This window comes from Chamaea fasciata, unplaced genomic scaffold (assembly GCF_029207755.1).
Source record: "Chamaea fasciata isolate MVZ Bird 193981 ecotype frontalis unplaced genomic scaffold, bChaFas1.0.hap1 SCAF_1, whole genome shotgun sequence".
Taxonomy (NCBI): domain Eukaryota; kingdom Metazoa; phylum Chordata; class Aves; order Passeriformes; family Sylviidae; genus Chamaea; species Chamaea fasciata.
The window spans coordinates 133388832-133409962 of NW_027094086.1; the positions used below are offsets into that span (position 1 = coordinate 133388832).

General features: G+C 37.5%; 1 protein-coding gene and 1 long non-coding RNA gene across 2 annotated transcripts in view; one reads left to right on the plus strand and one right to left on the minus strand.

Annotated features, from left to right (window-relative positions):
* The first annotated feature begins 984 nt into the window (after nt 1–984).
* The window catches only part of LOC136298112 (macrophage mannose receptor 1-like), a 36024-nt gene continuing 15877 nt past the window's right edge, over nt 985–21131 (plus strand). The window contains exons 1-18 of the mRNA XM_066198591.1: nt 985–1054; nt 3289–3678; nt 3780–3953; nt 5845–6003; nt 6814–6927; nt 8066–8212; nt 9113–9295; nt 9843–10000; nt 10418–10528; nt 11615–11730; nt 12168–12316; nt 15357–15556; nt 15844–15971; nt 16569–16656; nt 17237–17372; nt 19664–19702; nt 19809–19972; nt 21027–21094. Of these exons, the coding sequence (XP_066054688.1) occupies nt 985–1054; nt 3289–3678; nt 3780–3953; nt 5845–6003; nt 6814–6927; nt 8066–8212; nt 9113–9295; nt 9843–10000; nt 10418–10528; nt 11615–11730; nt 12168–12316; nt 15357–15556; nt 15844–15971; nt 16569–16656; nt 17237–17372; nt 19664–19702; nt 19809–19972; nt 21027–21094 (2594 nt within the window). The remainder of the gene's footprint in view (nt 1055–3288; nt 3679–3779; nt 3954–5844; nt 6004–6813; nt 6928–8065; nt 8213–9112; nt 9296–9842; nt 10001–10417; nt 10529–11614; nt 11731–12167; nt 12317–15356; nt 15557–15843; nt 15972–16568; nt 16657–17236; nt 17373–19663; nt 19703–19808; nt 19973–21026; nt 21095–21131) is intronic.
* LOC136298124 (uncharacterized) lies at nt 16281–18451 on the minus strand. Its single transcript, XR_010723269.1, has 3 exons — nt 18387–18451; nt 17727–17811; nt 16281–16809 (listed from the first exon to the last, which is right to left on the minus strand). It is a non-coding gene; the product is annotated as an uncharacterized lncRNA (long non-coding RNA).

The window sequence follows — 21131 nt, forward strand, 5'->3', positions numbered from 1 at the left end:
TTATTAAGTGATGTTTTGCTCTTGCAGAAAATACTGTGAGATTTGTCTTCATAATAAAGCCAAGAAAAATGAGAGAAGATTTGAAGGGCAATTTCAGTTGAATTTCCATCCTCTCTTTTTTAAAAAATTACTAAGGGATTGTGCATCATAGCTGCAGCTCATTTCCACTCAATAAATGACTGAAGTTCACTTGTAAAACTTGAAACTATTCCTCTATTCTTGTCTTATTTATGCTTGGTACAAAGCAAGAATAAAGTACTAAAGTTCATTTGTACTTTATGGATTAAATATTTTTGAAAGGCATTTTCTTTGCCAAAATCACAGAAACATTTTTATTAACTCTTCTAAAATAAATTCACATGAAATAACAGCACACTAGTTCTACTAGCTGATATACTGGGTAGGTAAAAGGCAGGTGTATGCATAGTACCCAGCTTGTCAAGCCACTGAGCAAAATTAAATTGCCCTGTGTGGGTTAATTTTCATAGTGAAACAGTCAACATTTCTCACTGCACTAAATTAAATCAATGTATCTTTTGCAAAAGTAAAGACCTATTTGGCTAAGAAATTTGCATATATTTTTCTCTGAGTTTCTCAGGCATATACGTATATGACATTTAAGGTACATCCATTTAAAGTGCACTCCCTGCTTCTTTATCATTGAGGGTCAGAATGTTACAATTCCAGCAAAGAATCAAGAAAGTTAAAAATAATACAGTGGCGTGATCTCGAACTGTTCAAACTTTGCTGCTTGCAATTGAATGGATGGAAACTTCACTTTCAGATGCAAAGTTTGAATTTTGTATTTTTTTATAGATTTCAAAATACCACATGTGACAGGATATTTCCTTATTTAGACCCCAGAGCTTTCTCTTTCAACTAAAAATCTCCCAAACTGAGAAGGAACCAGTGACAACTGATTCTTCAAGAACCTCTACTGCAGCAATTAATTTCATCTCATCTCTTTGTGAATAAGACGACAGAATGAAAAACTTGACCTTTCCTACAGTTTTTGTTTTCCTCTCATTTGTTCATACTGCTTTTCAGACGCTTGGTGAGTCTATTTTTTCCTATACCCTGCAAAAGTGGATGTGAAAGTGGGCATCTTTGTTGTCTTGCTGGTTTCTCAAGATCTTTAAGATTTTCACATAACTTTACTACACTGCATTTCATATTTTTCCTAATGGGAGTGGTCCACAGAGGTTTTCACAAGACAGATACAGAGATGTTGATTTACTTTTAAAGAGAGAGGAATTTTGAAACTGGGGTAAAGCTGGGAATCAGAAGTCAGGACTGTGTCACATATGTGAATAAAGGTTGACTTTTGGGTACAACTTATTTATTGGTTATGTTTGCTGTTGTAAAGTAGATGGACTTTACAATGTGCTCCATAATCTTTGTCTATGTATGTGGCTGACTCACAAAAAAAAGGATAAAGGAATTAGGGTGTTGCATGTGTATCTCCTAGCCTTAGAATGAGATTGTGTGGGACGAGGTGGAACTTGTGGATTGATGTAAGATGTAGTAATGTGGCTGAGAGGAAGCCAGTGAAAAAAGATATTAGAAATACGTGAGAGTCAAGAACAGCTGTGGAATAACCACTACAGCAGTAAGTGTAAAGATGAGAGGGATACTTAAGGCTCTGAAGTTGGCCAAAGACAGATCACAGCTCCCTTTTTAAGTATAATGATAATATTCAAAGATGTATTTTCTTTATCCTTCAGTTAATTAGATTTGTGGAGTGCGGTACATATCATAGCTTCCAAAAGCAGACACTGTTCCATGTGAGCTGTGACAACACCACCCAATGCAGAAAGGGCATCTCCCACCTGCTCTGTGAGCTGGGCACCCAACACAAAAACAGAAACCTGAGTTTCCAGCAATAACTCTTATTATTAGACCCAAAAATTCTATGAGGGACAATAGCTGGTGCTTAGGGGACTACACCAAGCACTTATTTACTGAACAGTAAGAAATCAAAAACTTTATAATATTTAAAACTTTTTGCCTAAATGGGCAAGGAAAGAAGAAACTAAGTCTTAGCTTCAAATTTAGATTTGAAAAAGTGAAACTCTTGTATATTACTGTGCCGGTCAAAGTAATACAGGGACCTTCTGGAAGAGCTCAAGAACTATTCTTTCTATTTTACCCTCCCAGAATTTCCCAGAGACTTTCTCTTCTGTACACTAGCCAATGCTGGTTTGCCCTAACACTTTTCCTAAAAGTTTACGTTAGCGTGTGGAGGGGTATCTCACTGCCTCTTGTGAGTTATTCTCTCAGATGGATATGGCAGTGATGCTGCATCTCTGTTTCCAGCTGTGAATTTGGGGCACAGAGGGCTGAAGGGCAAAACCTTGCCCTCCTGTTCTGTAGGTCCTACAATATTTCTTGTAGTCCAAATTTCAATCCCTCATGACCCAGAGCCAGTGAAAGCTGCATGCTACCTGACATTTTTAAGAGCGTGCAGCTGTTTGCCCAGGAGGACTTGCTTAGTGTGTCACAGCATAGCTGCAGTTCTGGACAGCCCTTCCCAGAAGGGCTGACTTACCTCAATGATTACTACATCAGGCTGCCTATAACCCTTTGGGAGTGTTAACTATCTTGGGTGGCACTCACAGTGCACAGGCATGCAGGCCCACACCTATAGTATCTATAGGGTTTCTGTGTTGGTTCTTGTGACAATGTTTGTGATTTATTGTGAGAACTACGTCAACTTCTTATGATAGATGTGCTAAGGAAAGGATATTGGATCAAGGCAAGTTAACAAGTCACCATTACATGGTTTTTAATCCCAAAAAAATCCCCAAACCGTATCAGAACATGTGAATTCCAGAAGGACTAAGAGTCACAGAAGGCTCACTCTTTAACTGTATCAAGCACAAATGCAACTGCATGGAGATGTATGTTACAGGAACTAAATCTGTAATGCATGAAAGTGATGGCCAACTTCGAAATTTTAAGTGAAGGTCTCTTTTGGAAATCTTGAATGCAATGTGGATTTCAGAAGAAGATAAAATTCCATTATTATGATCATATTTTTGAAGCTCTCCTAATGTAGTTTGTGTTCTTATTCCACTGTATTGTGTTCCCATGTATTTACTGAGCTGTACTTACTTTTCCTTCCCAGAATGAAATGTGTATTAAAAATACCATTTGATCCTTGTGAAAATTTTCAGCCTCCTGACATGAGTCAGATCAGCATAGAATAAACAGCACATATTTCTCCTCACAAGCTCCCCTTACCATGTGCTCACCCAAACCACTTATTCTGAATGTTTTGTTTTACAGACAAGGAAATATTCTTAATATTCAATGAGGATACTAAGTTCTGTTTAATTGCTCAGAGTTCTGAGGCAGTCACAACAGCTACTTGCAAGAAAAACAATGACTTACAGAAATTCAGATGGGTCTCTGATCATCAGTTAATGAGTGTAGCATTTGCACAATGCTTGGGAGTGCCCTACAAGAGAAACCAGGCTAAAATTTCTCTGTATCCATGCAACAAGGAAAGTGAATTCCAGAAATGGGAATGCAGCAATGCAGCCTTGGCAATTCAAGGGGAAGATTTATTTCTCAGTGCTGGCAAAAAAAAAGAAAATATTGCACTGAAAGCAGAGGCAGTGGATAAATGGAAGATCTATGGAACCATGGATGATTTGTGTTCTCAAAGCCATGAAGGTAAAGTTTAAAGGTTATTTTGCTTTCTCCACGTATTCTCATGGAGAGTACAGGCATACATATTCATATAGCTATTTAAAACTTCTCTTTTGCCCCCTCAGACCTGTTTACACTGTTAGGAAATTCCAATGGAGCTCCATGTGTCTTCCCCTTCCTGTTGAGTGGAAGATGGTATGCTGAGTGCACAGCTGCTGGCAGGTCAGATGGCTTGTTCTGGTGTGCAACAACGCCCAACTTCGACAAGGACCATTTGTATGGACTCTGTCCAGCTGCCAGTAAGTCCCACACACTGGCATAGGCCCTATAACACAACACTGCCATGTAAATATATCAATATTGAGATGATATTATTAATGCAGAAGGAGAAAGTCTTACAGTGACCTAAATTTTACTCAGAAATGTCTCTTTCTTGCAGTAACATTCCTGACAGAAATAACAATTGTATTTGCTAATAGCCTACACTCAGGCTGAAAGTCATCTGGGTGTGTCCATTAGTAGTTAAGAGTCAGAAAAAACCCCAGTGTGCTATAAATATGACTCTCTTCAGCATAGAGTCCCCTGAAAATTGAGATGTTATTCACTGATATTCACTGATCACTAACACTAATATTTGTGATAGCAGTAGTCTAACCTTTTCTACCCAAGCAAAGCCCTGTTCTGTATAACAAGATTGGTCTACAGTTCATGGAAGGATATAGTTTGTTTTTTGAAACATATAAAATTAAATGATTGGCTGAAAGGTTTTCCTGAAACATTAGCATACTCAGCATTTCCACTTTAATGTTTCAAAATATATTACAAAATAGTGCCATCTTAACAGATAAAAGTATGGTCATGGGAGTGCAGGATCAAGAACACCAAAATACATGTCCATGAAGATATTAAAAATTCTGCCTCAAACCTAAGTTTTCAGTGCAATATCACAGAATCAGAATCACAGTTTGTCATTTTGATAGGAGCATTGCACTGGTAAACCAAGATCAACTCACTCTCAACCACCACCAGCCACCATCATTCTGACTGATTTGGTGAAAATTATTCTCTGGTGCAATATTGCCAGCAGTAGCTTCAAAATTCCTATGAAATCCTCATTATATAAACTAGAAAATATAAAGCATTAGGCATTATAAAATTGTTGGGACATTATCACTAATACTCGAGTCTACAATTAAAAAAGGAACGTTAAAAATCTCTTAATCAGCAATAAAGAAACACAATGAGAAATAGAAAACATTTCCCCTAACAAACCATTCAATAAATTTAATGTTTTTTTCTCAACAAAAGAGAAATTTAGGGCAAGTTTTAATCACAGCTTATTTTAGTACTTGCTCAGGGAACAGTTTTGCTAGCAGTGAGCTCTCAGAAGACAATTTCAACATTCCAGTTATCTAAAACACGTGCAGACCATGAGTACCACCTCAGTTCCCTCAGCTGCTCCTGATAGGGTCCTTCACCAGCTCTCTTGCCCTCCTCTGGATGTGCTCCAGCACCTCAAGGTCTGTATTGTAGTCAGGCTCAAGACTGAACTGAGTATCTGAGGTGTGGCCTCACCAGTCAGAGGGACAATCACTGCCCTGGTCCTGCTGCCACACTATTGCTGGGACAGGCCAGGATGCCATTGGCCGTCTTGGCCACCTGGGCACTTGATGGCTCATGTTTGTCAGGTTATCAATCAGCACCTCCAAGTCTGTTTCCACTGGACAGATTTCCAGGTGCTCTTCCCCAAGCCTATAGCATCATAAATGTGATTGATGAGGCATAATTTCACAAGAAAGTTTCCATTACTGCAAATGTTTTTTATTTTAGTTGTGTTCCAGCCAAGAATAAACTTGGGCATGGCCTATGAGCTTCTGAACAGGTTCACAGGGTAGACAATAACTAAGATACAGTTTTGATTTATTGGCCTCTTTACAATCTTTTTTTTTTCTCCTGGAGATTATAAAATTTGAAGGGGAAAGTGCAAATAAAGGATGAAAGGCTCATCAGGGATAATGTCAATGACACACCCTATTTTCTTAACAAAGATCAAGATAACTTGTGGGTCTGAGCCTTAACTGCTCCAAAACTGTTATTTCACAAATAAGCTCACAGTTAAATTTTGCCATAACACTTTTTGTAAAATGCTTATTACAAACTCAGCTACTAAATCTCCTTTCTCTCACACAGACATTGACAGATTTTGGAGTACAGATCCTTTGACAGGAACCTACTACCAGATAAACCACCAGTCAGCTCTCACATGGCACCAAGCAAGGAAGAGCTGTCAGCAACAGAATGCAGAATTATTAAGCATCACGGAGATACATGAACAAATATATCTAAGAGGTGAACTAATAAGCAAGACTCAGTAAAATTTCTTTCAAAAGGTTTTTTTTTGACTGATTACAAAGGTTTCAGTGCTTTAATCACATTACAGTGAATAGCTGATATAAGAAAATGGTATCTATAATAAGAAAGAATAAAATTACAATAAATTAAGCTTTTTATATGTAGAACTTAAGTAAGTTGTGGAATTACCATTTGAAATAATTTATATTATTATTATTATTTTATCAAAAAATTCTAAGGCTTTCCAGCTAATTAAGTTAGCTCAAGTTCAGAAAACACCAGAAAGGTCCTGGAAAGGACACTTAATAGAGGGAACATTTTAGGAGACAGCCATTATATGACAATTACCTTATATGACATGTCCTGTGATTATATTTTTTTTTAATAAATCAGTATTCTTAATGTATATCTAATGAAATAGTTACTTTGAAATATGATACAAATTTGATACAAATTTTATAGATTTATGCATACTGTAGAACAAAAGTTCTATATCAATTGCACCCCAAGCAAGAAAACTTACAATATTAATAATATAAATCCAATCTTCCCATTTTCCAAGCTAATTGTTTACATATAACTGTAGAATTGCAGTAAATTCAAACAAATTAATATCTAAAATAACCTTTTTCAATTCTCTACCTTTTATCTACAGAATAAAACCTCTGAGTTTATTACCAGTAAACATGAATTCTTTACTGAACTTATAAATAACTAATCAGACTTTTACTATCTTCTTGTAAACTTTGGAAATGCAGAAGTTTTCCTAGCAAATCTCATTGGAATTCAATTCTTTTGGTTACTTAGATTTGATTGACAGCAGGAGATTCTCTCTCTGGATTGGGCTAAACAGCCTGAATCTCAAGAACGGCTGGCAATGGAGTGGAGGCTTTCCCTTCAGATACTTTAACTGGGCACCAGGTACTAATCTTTTAAAACAATTTTTGGAATTATAATCTGAGAATTATGCTTTTTTTCAGTAGATACAACTCATGGAATTTCAAGCAGAAGACCCAAATAACCTCCTTTCCTATCAGAGGTAGATAAAGCAAAAAGCGCTAGTTGATCTGCATCATACTGGGAATACCTTCAAGTCAGTGAAATCCTCTGTCTCTTCAACTGTCACAGGGTTATCTGACCCTGCATCTTGCAAGGACTCAGCTGCCAGTGAGCATTGCTCCTGCAAAGCCTTCCTCTTCACTTCTTATGCGTATTTACTCTTCTCCTCACATTCGAGAGCTCATGGCATTGACAGTTTATCTTTGAAAGTCACTTAATTATTGCCATGGCAACAGTCAGTTGCAGCAAATTCTGAATAAATGTAGGCAATAGTCCAACTTTCAGCCTCCCCAAGTCTCAGACGTACCACCTGCTTTTACCTGGCACAGAAGATGAAGGGGAAGCCCAGAGCTGCTGAGTCTGGTAGAAGATCTTCTGCCTTCTGTTGAGCTGGTCAAATTTCTCAGGCTTTGCAGGGCCGAGAGGTTGGCTCTCAGGTCACCCAGCTCACACTCCCAGAGTCCCTGTACCCTCACACAATTGCTTTGTTCAAGAGTTAATCTATACACTTCCAGTTCCCTGCAGAATTAAGTTGCATCTTTTGTGGGGAGAGGGGAAAAAATGTAATACATCACACAGTGGGCCTCTCTGAGAAGAAAACACTGACCATTCCCCAGGGATAGTGGTCCGGTGGAGAAACTCCAGGGGTGTTGGTGGAAGAGGCAGGCAGAGGAGGGACAGCAATTGTGAGGGAATGTCAGGAGGTTCTTCTTGCAGCAAGGGGCAAATGTGCATTCACATCCCAAAGGGACATCCAGAAAGGACCACTATTCTGTAATCAAATGTGGCAGAAAGTGCAAATTTTGCAACAAGCATCAAAAGAAATATTTTGATGGGTACTTCTGAATTACATTTCCTTGTCTCTGGTAGAAAAATAATTGTAGGAGTGAAATCATGAGTCCACAATTGACACATGAAAAGGCTGTCAGTAATCTGCTCTTTTAGCTGCTGACATAAACCCCGTGCTACATAAAAATAATTTGTTTTTTATCCCATGAAGGAAGCCCTGAGCCTGAGCGTGAAAAACTCTGTGCAGTACTAAACCCCAGAAGAGATGCTAAATGGGAAAACCAGCCATGTGACCTGAAATTTGGCTATATCTGTAAAAAGGAAAATTCCACTACGGATCCTTTAGTTCTTCCATCAGGTATGTCAAGCAAATAAAACACCCTTTTGATAAAGGCATAATTTGTGTAACTAAAGTTAAATTCAACAGCTATTTAAAATAAAAAGAAAATACAATCATTGAAATTTGGTTTTCCACCATGTTGACAGAACAAAGCACATTGTCATTTCTTTAAAGAAATATATTTAAATGCTGAAAATGTTCCTGGAGTCCAGTAACCACACAAGCATGTTTTACTTTATGTTATTATTCCAGAGGCACTGTGTTAAGCCATTCAGTTTCATGAAAGTATCATGGTCTGCATGGACATGAAAATACAGTAGGTGATTCTTCACCCTTCCTGCAGTGCATTCTAACGGAAACACTGAGATTTGTCACAGAAGGCTTGGAAAAATGGCATCAATAGGCTCAGAGTAAATTTTTGATGGGGTTGCCTGTAACGGAGAAAGATGACAAAAAAGAGCAACTTCCTTTGGACCACTTTTCTACTATTCTCTGGTTTATTTAATGTGAGTTGGCATGGAAAGCCATGTGTGCAGAGAATTACTTCAGCTGCAGTAATAATGCCCTTCCTTTATGAAATATAAAATATGTAATTGGATGAGGTATATTGTGCGGAAATGCTACATATGAAATTCCAAAATATTCATCTGTCCAGTGAATACTTCACACTAATGAATCCCAGTAACAACTGGCTTAATTTTGCTTAAACAAAGTTTAAATGCGGTATGCTTTCTGTAAAAGTACCATAAGCAACAGCATACAAACTAAAATACATGTGTGAGGAATGAAGTACTGCTTATTTGTTACCACTTCTTTTTCATTCTAATTCGTTAATTATCTGATTTTAAAATGTAATTGCAGTTTTTCCGGACTTCAGTGTGCACCATTTAATAACTTGATATATCTATTGATTTTGAGGGGATGTAGAGCCTGTTAAATGCCCAGAAGGATGGTTGCCCTATGGAGGTCACTGTTTCATGGTTCATAGAGACCCCAAAGAATGGAGAGAAGCCCTAAGTTCCTGCAATTACAGCAATGGCAACCTGGCCAGTATCCACAACCCAGAGGAGCATGGCTTCATACTATCTCAGCTTGACTATAGTGAGTATTTCTACAGGGCAGTGTTTGGTACAGATAAAGAACTGTACTATTAGAAATCTTACAGGATTTAAATAAAATAATTCTTGCTTGCTTTTTATGAGTATTTATAGGGAAGGCTGAAGATATATAGGTTAAAAAAACCCAAAAGCCAAAATCCCACAAGAGGATTCATTGTGGTCTTTTCATTTTCATTTTAATTATTTTAATTTTGATTTTCATTTGTTTTTCACTGCATGAAATCACTAGAATGAAATAATAGCTCTAGTCACTGCAGCATTTGATGGGGATTATCTGCATCAGACACCTTGTAGCTGTAGATACAGTAATGTACTTTTCTGATAAAGCTGACGAATCTCATTTCCTGCTGGTATCTCACTTTTAACTTCTTGAAAGAAGAATGTGAACTACACTTTAAAATAAACTCCTCTGTCTTTTAATACAGATGAATTTGCATTGCAACATTGCAATTTCAGCTCATCTCCATAAAATCTTGCTCCTGTGGACTGTTTCAACTTGGGTAATAACACAGATGAATTTCTGTCCTTAGGAGCTGCAGATGAGCTGTGGATTGGCCTGAACAACCTCAAAAATCAAATGTACTTTGAGTGGAGTGATGGGACTCCTGTGACATACACCAAGTGGTTGCCTGGAGAACCAACCCATGAAGTCACTGGCCAAGAAGATTGTGTCGTTATGGCAGGAAAAGTGAATCATTCACCATGAATCATACTGTGTAGCACTGCACTATTTGAATTTTGGTTATATTTCTAGGGTGATTTTTAATGCAACTTAACATAGTTGCTAAGTTGCATAGAATCAAAGAATGTCATCTTTATTCAATCAGACATATGGTTGCTCTAAATTCAATTTAAAATTCAATTCCATATAACTAGTAAACATTCATATCTGATTGTGAGTGTACATTATATGCTTAGGAAACCTTAACAGCCTGGCCGTGCCTCTTAGCCTAACATAACCTCACCTCCAAGCTCAAACACTTGGAATCCATTAAAAAAATACAGATATTCACATTGAAACAGTATTTTGAAAAGAATGATAATGTTTCTAGAGTAAAAAAGGTTCTGCCTGACGGTTTTTCACCTCTTCCTAAACTGCAACTAGGATGGATACTGGGCAGACACTGCCTGTGACAGGATGTTTGGCTACATCTGCAGGAGAGACCCACTACAAGGAGTTCCTGGAACAGCAAAGACTGATCCTGCCTGCCTGAAGGTAGGAAGAAATCATAACAAAGAATCTGGTGAGAAAAATTTCACAAGCTTCTCTTGACATTGAAGCTATATATATATATATTTTTTTTTTCCTTCCCTAACAAGTGTTATTCCACAACAAATTCAGGGTGATAATTTTCACTATATTCCCATATAAGGAATAAGTCAGGCCTATTACCTCTCAGAACTTTCTGTGAAAGGGGCTAATGCCAATTCTGTGGTTGTCTACATATTTGTTATATTGTTCTGCAACCATCTGTGGTTATTGAACATGTAGTAGGGACTGGTAACAATTTCTGGACTCTGTGGCATGATGCAAGAGGATGACAAACCTCATTACTGAAGCCAAATCAAAACAATAAAATCCTTTTTATAAGTGAATTTGTTTTGAGCAAGTTATTGTACCCTACCGCTCTTTTTTTTTTTTTTTCTTCTTCTTTTTTTTTTTTTTTTTTTTTTTTTTCTTTTTCTTTTTCCTCTTTTTACTTTCCTATTTACTGCCATTCTATACTTGGTAACCTTTCCCACAAGGCCATATGGGGAACAGAGCTGAGACTCATTGTGCTCAATGGAGTTAAGCAGCAGCCAAATACTGAACACAGAGTTTAGTTACCTTTCTTGGGTACAGCAAAGGAAATCTTGAGCTGGCATAAAAGGGAAAAATGACTTGCAATTCAGCTGTGATTTTGAGGATTTTGCTCTTCAGTGGTTTCTATGTTACCTCTTCAGTCAGACTTTTTAGGTGACCTGGTGTATTAAATCAATTAATTAGTCTATTTACTGTTCCTTTAGCCTTGAACATATAGGAAACTTGAGACAGCATCTCTACTATAATACAGACTACTCTTTTTCAATCTGAGCACAGAAGAATTTTATTTATCTGATTCTGAATTCACTCTCCCTTCTGTGTCCCTCTGACTTTTTTACCATTAGTAAATGCATTTCCATTAGTACACTGCAACTCAAATTTATACATAATCATGTAAGGTTATATTAAAATGTATTAGTTTATGTGTATTCATTGAAATTCAAATACTAGAACATATGTTGTTTTTAATTGAAAATTTATTTCATGTGTTCTTGGCAGGGTTGGGAAAGATACGGTTTTTACTGCTACCTGGTTGGACATACCTCTGTAACATTTTCAGAAGCAAAGAAAACCTGTGAAAGGAGCAGTGGTTATTTAACAAGTATTGGAGACAGGTATGAAAAGAGTTTAAAAATTGTATATCTGATGCAATAATATTGGAAGAGTTGATAACCTTTTGAAAAAAAAAAAAACCACAAAAAACCACAAACCAACCAAAAACCAATAAAAACGCCAGAATATCATTTTTCTGAAGAAAAAAAAGAAAATAATAAAAATAGTATGGCTTTTCTTAGAAAATAATTTACACATCAATGTTTTCTAGTACTTTGAAAGAACAGACAACAGCAACATCTGCTCTGTAAGGAATAGTTTTTCAGTATAGCACAGCTTCACCTGCTACTGCAGCTGGGACCCAGTTAAACAACGTATTTCCCATAAGAGGAAATTTAATGGAGAATGTATTCATTCTAGCTGTGTGAAGCTTGGCTGCTGAGGAGTGGAAGACGGAAGGAAAGCTGGGCTTAATCCCATCTGAATCCTGTCATTTCAGATATGAGCAAGCCTACCTGACCAGCCTCATTGGTCTGAGCTCTGAGAAGTATTTTTGGATTGGTCTCTCAGGCATGGAAGAGCAAGGGATTTTCAAGTGGGTGACTGGTGAAGGTGTTCTGTACACAAATTGGAATGCAGCAATGCCTGGTACTCTACTGATGGTGAATGATTTTTGCCTTTTTATATATTCTCTGTATTCTTTACACATAAATTTGTAGTTTATTATGGAATTAGTAGGTAGTCCCAGTACTTTTCCTTACCTTTTCCCTAGCCAGAAGGACAAAACATTCCAGAGCCCCAAGCCTCAGAGGGTACAAGGCCCCTACCCTATCTTGGTTCTTTCTGGGAACCAAGGGCAAAAAATAGCACTTCAAGACACGTTTTCATAAACAAAGTTTAGCTTCTGTCTGAGGGGGGAGGATATTTATAAATCTATGGGACCAGGTGGGATCCATCCCAGGGTGATGACTGAGCTGGCATATGTGCTTGTGAAGCCACTCTCCATCATTTACCGACAGTTCTGGCTCACTGGTGAGGTTCCAGATGTCTGTAAGCTGGCCAATGTGACACCCATTCACAAAAAGGGTGGGAAGGAGGATCCTGGTAATTATAGGCCAGTTAGCCTGACCTCAGTACCCAGAAGGGTAATGGAGCAGATTAAATAGAGTGTCATCATGCAGCACTTACAGGATGGCCAGGGTATCAGACCCAGCCACCATGGGTTTAGGAGAGATAGGTCATGTTTGACCAACCTGGTCTTCTTTTATGACAAAGTGACTCACCCAGTGGATGCAGGGAAGGCTGAGGATGTTGTGTACCTGGACTTCAGCAAGGCCTTTCACACTGTATCCCGCAGCACACCCCTGGAAAAGGTGGCAGCCCATGGCTTGGACAGGAGCACTCTTTTCTGGGTTAGGAACTGGCTGGATGGCCGGGCCCAGAGAGTGGTGGTGAATGGTGCTGTATCCAGCTGGCGGCCAGTCACCAGTGGTGTCCCTCCGGGGTTTATGCTGGGGCCAGTTCTGTTAAATAATTTTACTGACAACATGGTATTGAGTCTTTCATTAGCAAATCTGCAGACCAGACTAAGATGGGAGCATGTGTAGATCTGTTGGAAGGTAGAAGGGCACTGCAGAGAGACCTGGAATGGTTGGATGGATGGGCAGAGTCCAATAGAATAAAGTTTAATAAGTCCAAGTGCCGAGTCCCGCATTTTGGCCACAATAACCCCCTGCAGCACTGTGTGGCTGGACACTGGCCAGGTAGAAAGGGACCTTGGGGCACTGGTGACAGCCAGCTGAACATGAGCCAGCAGTGTGCCTAGGTGGCCAAGAAGGCCAAGGGCATCCTGGCCTGTATCAGGAATGGTGTAGCCAGCAGGAGCAGGGAGGTCATTCTTTCCCTGTACCTGGCACTGGTCAGGCCACACCTTGAGTGCTGTGTCCAGCTCTGGGCTCCTCAGTTCAGGAAGGACGTTGAGATGCTTGAGCACATCCAGAGGAGGCAACGAGGCTGGTGAGGGGCTTGGAGCACAAGGCCTGTGAGGAATGACTGAGGGAGCTGGGGTTGTTTAGCCTGGAGAAAAGGAGACTCAGAGGTGACCTTACCACTCTCTACAGCTTCCTGAAAGGTGGTTTTAGTCAAGTGGGGGTTGGTCTCTTTCTCCAGGCAGCAACTGACAGAACAAGAGGACACAGTCTCATGCTGCATCAAGGGAAATATAGGTTGGATATTAGGAAAAAATTTTTTACAGAAAGGGTGATAAAATACTGGAATGGTCTGCTCAGGGAGGTGGTAGAGTCACCATTCCTGGATGTGTTTCAAAGAAGACTGGATGTGGCACTCAGTGCCATGGTTTAGTTGAGGTGTTAGGGCATAGGTTGGACTCAATCTTAAAGGTCTCTTCCAGCCAAGTGATTCTGTGATTTAGAGAGGGTTGAACTAGGGAAAATTACCTCACCTCTTATGCCTCTAATTGGTGATTTTTGTCATTTATGCTAATTTGCTAAACTCATGTAACTGTATTCACCCTATGGTGGAGTGAGAATTTTGTGGGCATTTTCCATATCTGCCCCTGGATGCCTCCAATAAAGACCAGCCTTTATATTACCTCCTATACTAATATTATCTTAAAAGTCTATTGTTTGATTTCTAGATTCTTTAAGGAATCACTACCACTGGACTAAATCTATGCTACTAAGGAACTCTCTGTGTTCCCTAATTCTAAACTGCTTTCCAACTTTGATAATTCCATGATGACATGTATGAACATTCTGCCTTTGAAACTGAACTGTCTTTGATACATGTACTTGGCACCAGTGAGGCTGCAAATTGAATCCTGGGTTCAGTTTGGGTCCCTCTATAAAGAAAATATGGAGATGCTGCAACGTGTCCAGAGAAGGTCAACAAAGCCGGTGAAAGGTCTGGAACATGAGTCTAATGAGGAGTGGCTGAGGGAGATGGGGTTGTTTAGCCTGAAGGAAAAGAGGCTCAGAGGAAACTTTATCACTCTCTACAACTGCCTGAAAGGAGGTTGTAATGAGGTGGAGATCAGCCACTTCTCCCAAGTAACAAGTAATAGGGGAAGAGGAAATGGCCTCAAGGTACATCAGGAGAGCCTTAGATTGGATACCAGGAAAGGTTTCTTCACAGAAAGGGATGGTCAGGCCTTGGAATGGGCTATCCAGGAAAGTGGTTGAGTACACCACCCCTGCAGGTATTTACAAGATGTGAAGATGTGTAGATGTGGCACTCATGGTTTAGTAGTGGGCCTAGTGATGCCGTGTTAATGGTTGGACTCTGCAATCTTACAGTATTTTCTAACCTAAATTATTCCATAATTTTTTATGATGCCATGAAAATATTTATTTTCTGACTCCTCTTTGATTCAAGAGCAAAATCAAACTGAGCAGAAAGGATGAAATCCCTTCCAGCCTTGGTGATGGGCTGCCAAAGCCTTGCCACGAGTGGCAGAGGAAAGAGGCATAAAAGGAACTGTTCATGTACCCAAAGGGAAGGGACGATGATGAAGAACTTGCTGGTTTCCTCTTTTCACAAAGCCCCTCCTCTGAGGGGACACTACACCTAATATTTCAAATAGTCTTTTGTACATTAATTTCCTGAGCAATAAAAATGTCAAAAGAGCCTCTTTAAAACATGTTTCAACTTTCTTTTTTATCTCACAAAGGGAAGAAAGCTGGTTGTGTTGCCCTTAGGACTGGAAATGCAGCTGGACTATGGGATGTTCAGAACTGTGAAGTAAAGGCAAAATTTCTCTGCAAAAAATTAGCTGAAAATGTCACCATTCCTGTTGCTTCTGAAACCATTTCTGATTCCAAATGTCCCTTGGGTTGGGATACAAGCAATAGCACTAATTCATGCTTCAGAGTAAGTATTACTTTTTGCCATAATCCTGCCTGGGAAACTGGACAGCACCAAACACATCGGTAATCTAAACATCACAGAATGGCACAATGTAGCAAGCTTTTACATAACGATTCAAATATCACTGCAGTTTTCACTCTGTCAGTGATAAGTAAGGTTATCCAATTACTTTTGAATCCATATTATAATGGATAATTGTAACGGAAGGTTTACTTATTTTTCTTATGAAAGGCGGCCAGCAGATTTATGTTTAGCACACTGAAAGCACAGTGTTCTATCTGCATCTCCAGGCTTTTGTGAGAGAAGACAACCAAAAGAAATCATGGTTTGAAGCCCGAGATTTCTGCAGAGAAATGGGAGGAGACCTGGCTGCTATTAGAAATGAAGAAGAGGAAACGGTGATAGAAAATTTAATAAAGTAAGTAAGCAAGAAAACTGTCTAATAACTGATATTTTGGTGTAACAACACATGATGCAGTAATAAAAAACAATATTTTTGTTTTGCTTCCGGTTTTCACCATAACAATAAGAAAAATAACTGAGAAAAAGTCTCATATGAGTAATGTTTCCAAAGAAATTTTTGGAGTTCCTAAAATATGTCATAACCTGCAAACATTTTAAATTCAGATAAAAACCAACCCAACAACAAAACTTACTGAATGCTTCTCCACAGACCCTATTCTAAGTTTGTTCAGTGAATCATTTTGAAACCAAATTTTTTCTTCCAGTATACCTGAACATTTTATTTCTGAGAAAAAACACTAAATCACAACATCAGTGTAGGAAAACAACATGCTGTGTTTTCAATACAATCATTCGCAAAGTAGGAATTTTTAAGGTGTGAACCATGTATTTGTCAATGGGAGTTTGCTGACCAACACTACTTTTTATTTTTAAAGTTCCTGCATTTGAAGTGTTCAATAAGTGTCAGGGTTATTGTCCCACGTAACTTCTAATACTGAGCAGAGCTAACAACATATAACTTCTTCCACTATACATTTTTTTCACACTCTAGAAAGAAATCCCCATCATTTCAGCCTTTCTGGATAGGTTTGCAGTGTCTGGATCCTGATGGTGGGCTTTCCTGGAGTGATGGCTCTCCGGTGAGTGTTTCACCACACCAGTTTCCTTCTGTTCTGACATTTTCTTCTGTTGGAGAAGTTTCCATGACTGTTGTGTGTGAAAGCTGTATAAGAATTTCCAAAAATGCCTGTTTTGCAACTGGCTAACTCTGAATCATTATTCTTCATACTGGACTGGAATAAAACAAAAGAGGCCAATAAACCCTGAGGTTATACCATCACAAAAGTGATAAGACGAAGGACTACTTTCAGCTACAGAAATGATTATCCAAGGCAAAAATACATGAGAAAGGTGTCACCCGGTTTTTGTTAGTCTCTGGTCATAAACTGCCATGTTCCTTTTCCCTGTTTTTTATTTATAATCTCATTTGATTCCAGCTTTTGTGGGACCACTACTGTCTGTTAGATGCTGCATAAACTCAGAGCCTTTCTTTCCTCTTGCAGTGTGTGTGTAATTGCTTTAATAGCTCACATTGGCTTCACAGCTAGAGCAGGGGGAAAAGGAGTGGTTGAAACTTTTGCTCTACTTCTCATTCCTTAAAGAGAACAGCTTTTTCCCCTATAGACAAAAATAAAAACAACAGGTGTGTTTTCTCTGTAGCTGAATTATAAAGCAAAAAACTATTTTTATGATACTACATTTCAAGATTGTGGAGCAATCAGAGAAAACCCTACCCCATCATGGATTAAGGAGCAATGTGAATACAGTCACAACTGGATTTGTGGAATAAAGAAAGGTAGGTTACTTTTTACTCTAAACTCACCTTAGGAAGCAATTCAAGCTGAATCTATTCTATCATAACAGGAAGCTCTACAAGTTACATACTGGTAGATAGTTTTGTTGATTTCACAGGAATTTTGCACACAGAAAAGTAGGTCAAGACATATAAACACCTTTGGAATACAAGATTTCATCTCTTAACTACAAAATTCTTTATTTCATTATAAAGAGTATATTCCATCATAAGCTTTACTAAAGGTACACTTCTTTATTGTGTATATAATTGAATAATAATATATAATTCTTATATATAATAGTATATAATTGTGTAATAATAGAAAATATGATGAAAGCCATCTCAAGAGCTTACCTTGCAATATTCACTGCTCTGCACAAAAGCAGATTTTTGTCAAAACAGAAGTTCTGACCGAGGGAGGAAGAGAGGACTACAATTCCTTAAAAAAAAAAAAAAACAACAACTTTAAACTTCCTTATCCTTTGTGAAGTGAAACTTCAGTCCCCTGCTTAGATGTTGGTACACAACAACACAGTTGTCACCCACTCTAAATTAAACAACACCAGCATTATAGAATCAGTCTTTGTACAAGATGACATGTGAAGACAAGCCTATAATAACAGGCCTGCTGTAACAAAAAAGACGGTAATGAAAGCTTCAAAATACTTTATATTTTAAGACAGGTTCACATCTTCCTTTCATAATAGTAGAAAAATCTCTACTCGTCTGTTTTGTTGGGGTTTTTTTTTCTCGTTTTTTTTTTTCTCACCTACTGTTGGGAAAAATATTCACTGAAATTAGAAAGGAATCAGTCATAGCTATGCGTTGGGCTACGTATTTTACTTTCCACAATAACAGCAATGTTCCTTTGGTGGCTCTCTGGCTCCTTCATACTAGTTTCAATTGCTACTTTTCTAAAAAAATAAATTCTGTGCTGATGAATTATTCAAAACAATTTTCTAACCAAGGCGCATAATCTCAGTGTCTCATAAAGTAATAGTCATAGACCTCTACCTCAGAGAGATGTTGTGAAGATATTTTTCCTGGTAAGTTCCTTTGAGTTCTCACCTGCACAATCACCACAGCTAAAAATCATTAGCAAAAGTGTCAATAGTTGCTGTTTACTGTTAATTAGTAGTAGGATATGAATGGCAGAAATTAAAGCCTGAAGAAATTGCCATAATTAGACAGCAGTGCATAATGGCATGCTGAAAGATGCTGAAATAGATAGAATACTTCATACTTCCAGAGCAGATATATTAGGGTTTTTTTCTTTTAAATCTTGTAACCATTTTCTTTTCAAGCTTGTAACCAATACAATAGATTATTTTTAAAAGCTGACATATTTCTTTTTTTAACCCAAGCATGTGTTCATATACTTAATAAAATGTAATTACACTTACAGCAACACAAACATTGCAATAAAATCCTGTGGGGAAAAAAATCATAGAATCACAGAATGGTTTGAGTTGGAAAGGACCTTAAAGATCCCCTATTTCCAACCCCCAACCTTTGATGAGGTTTCTCAAAGCACCATTCAGATGGCATTGAGATTATAAAGGTAAAATTTGTTTTACATTTATATAGCTCTTGGCCTTGCATGTTTAGAGAAACATTTCTCCAATATCACACTCCATGTGATGTGGAAATTTTTTGTTGAAATTATTTTTAAAAAAGTAGTAATGTAATTCTTCTCAATGCAGCTACACAGAAAAAAAAGTTTCACAAACAAATAAATACTAACTAAATCTTAAATATAAATTATAAATAAAAATTATAAGTTATAAATATAAATATATGTAAAACTCCAAAAGTTTGTTTAGTATTTGAGATAAAATGTTAAATATAAATTATAAATATAAATATACGTTAAAAAGCAAAACTTTGTTTAGTATTAGAATTTTTTGGTCAAATACAAGACAATGGGCATAAAGGATTGTTCAATGTCTACCAACATTGGAGAATTTTCTCTGTTTAGTGTTCTTTCAGAAACAAGTGTTCATTCAGACTAACTTCAGTCATCCAATTTAGGCAATATTCAAGATGTTTAAGATGTATTTATCAAAACTCTACCAAGACAGAGATGTAGGCCTGTTAAGCATCTTTTAGTCCCCAAACATCCATTTTTAACTTTGCACCAGTGATATTATATGATTATATTCTGCATTGAATATGTAAAACGTGAAAAGTTAATAGACATTAAAATAATTTCCACTAATTGAACACTTATACTGATTCAATGTTTGGAAAATATTTTACATCATCTTTTTTTTAATCCTGTTTCATTACAGGGACATCCTTGAAACCAGAACCTTTGGGCCCTTCTACCAGTAAGCTTCTGGTTTTTTTCACTTACCTAATGGGTGGTGCAATGTAACACCACCACCTTGGTGTAAGAACTGAGAAAAATGCAGGGATTTCTCTTCTGTGTTGCAGCATATGAAGTCACAGAAGATGGCTGGATTGTAAAAGGAGACAAACAATATTTTTTCAGCCCAGAAAAGGCCTCTATGGAGAAAGCCAGAACATTCTGCAAAAACAATCATGGAAATCTTGCAACTATTGGAAATAATATTGAAAGAAAATTTTTGTGGAAATATGTAAGGGGAAATTTTATGTTATACACTACATGGCTTATATACCCTTTGTACATATCCTCCGTTTGTGAAGTACAGAAGAATGTGCTTGCTGCATATTACCACTTTTACCAAATATTACTACTACTAAAATTTTATTAGGATTTGGTTTAAATATTCCATTAAAAATATTTATTCTACTAAATGAATCTTCAGTTTAGGAAAAAAAATGTAAAAGAATTTACTCTTTACTAGGATGGATATATTCTTGTCTATTCTAGTCTGAATGGATTTCTGAGCAAATACATTTTCGTATTTGAATGAACAGGCAGAGTAGGTGGACTTCTTCTGATGGAGTGGTTGTCTCATATCTGAATACCATCTACTAGAATACCGTGTTGCACATAGATGTGAGGCAACTGCCAGTGTAGCTTTGATGGTCCTATCTCATGGTCATGTTGTTCTCCAAAACAGCTTTTCAAAGAAAGGCTTAGACTGGTCCAGGTTAGACTATCACTCCAACAATCCTTCATGGATTCATTTTCCTGCAACATGACTGAAGCACAGCAGGGGAATGTTGATAACTTAATAGCATGGATGGTACCTCAAACCTCTGTCATAATCCTGTTTTGTTTGCTAACACCAATGTAGCTACACAAACACCTTTCTGAGTCACACTATTAGATGTTTGCTTTTATTGTGTGAGAAAGGCACGACAGAAGGAGAGCTCAGACAGGTTGAGACACAAGAACTACATAGCTGCTTAAAACCAGGAAAGTATAAAAAATTTTATACTAAATGTTTTTCTCAAGTCTTCATTGACTTTTGCTTTTTAATTTGAGAACAGAACTTTGAAAGCTTTGATCATACCAGTAATTCAGCCAAAAATATGATTGTATCAATAAAAATAATAAAGCAAAATGATAAGTTGTTTGGTATCTCAGGTGACTGTACACAATCATTTAAAGAATATGCATTAATTTCTTTGCTTCCACAACACAAAATTTACACTTTTTTTTGTATTAGATGACTAATAAATATTAGAAAACACTAATTAAAAATATATTTTTGTGTTTAGATCTTAAAAAAAGGCAAACTGAACTCATATCTGATAGGATTAATCCAGAATAATGATCGACAGTTCAGGTAGGTAAATAAACTACATCAAGATCCATAAAGAGCA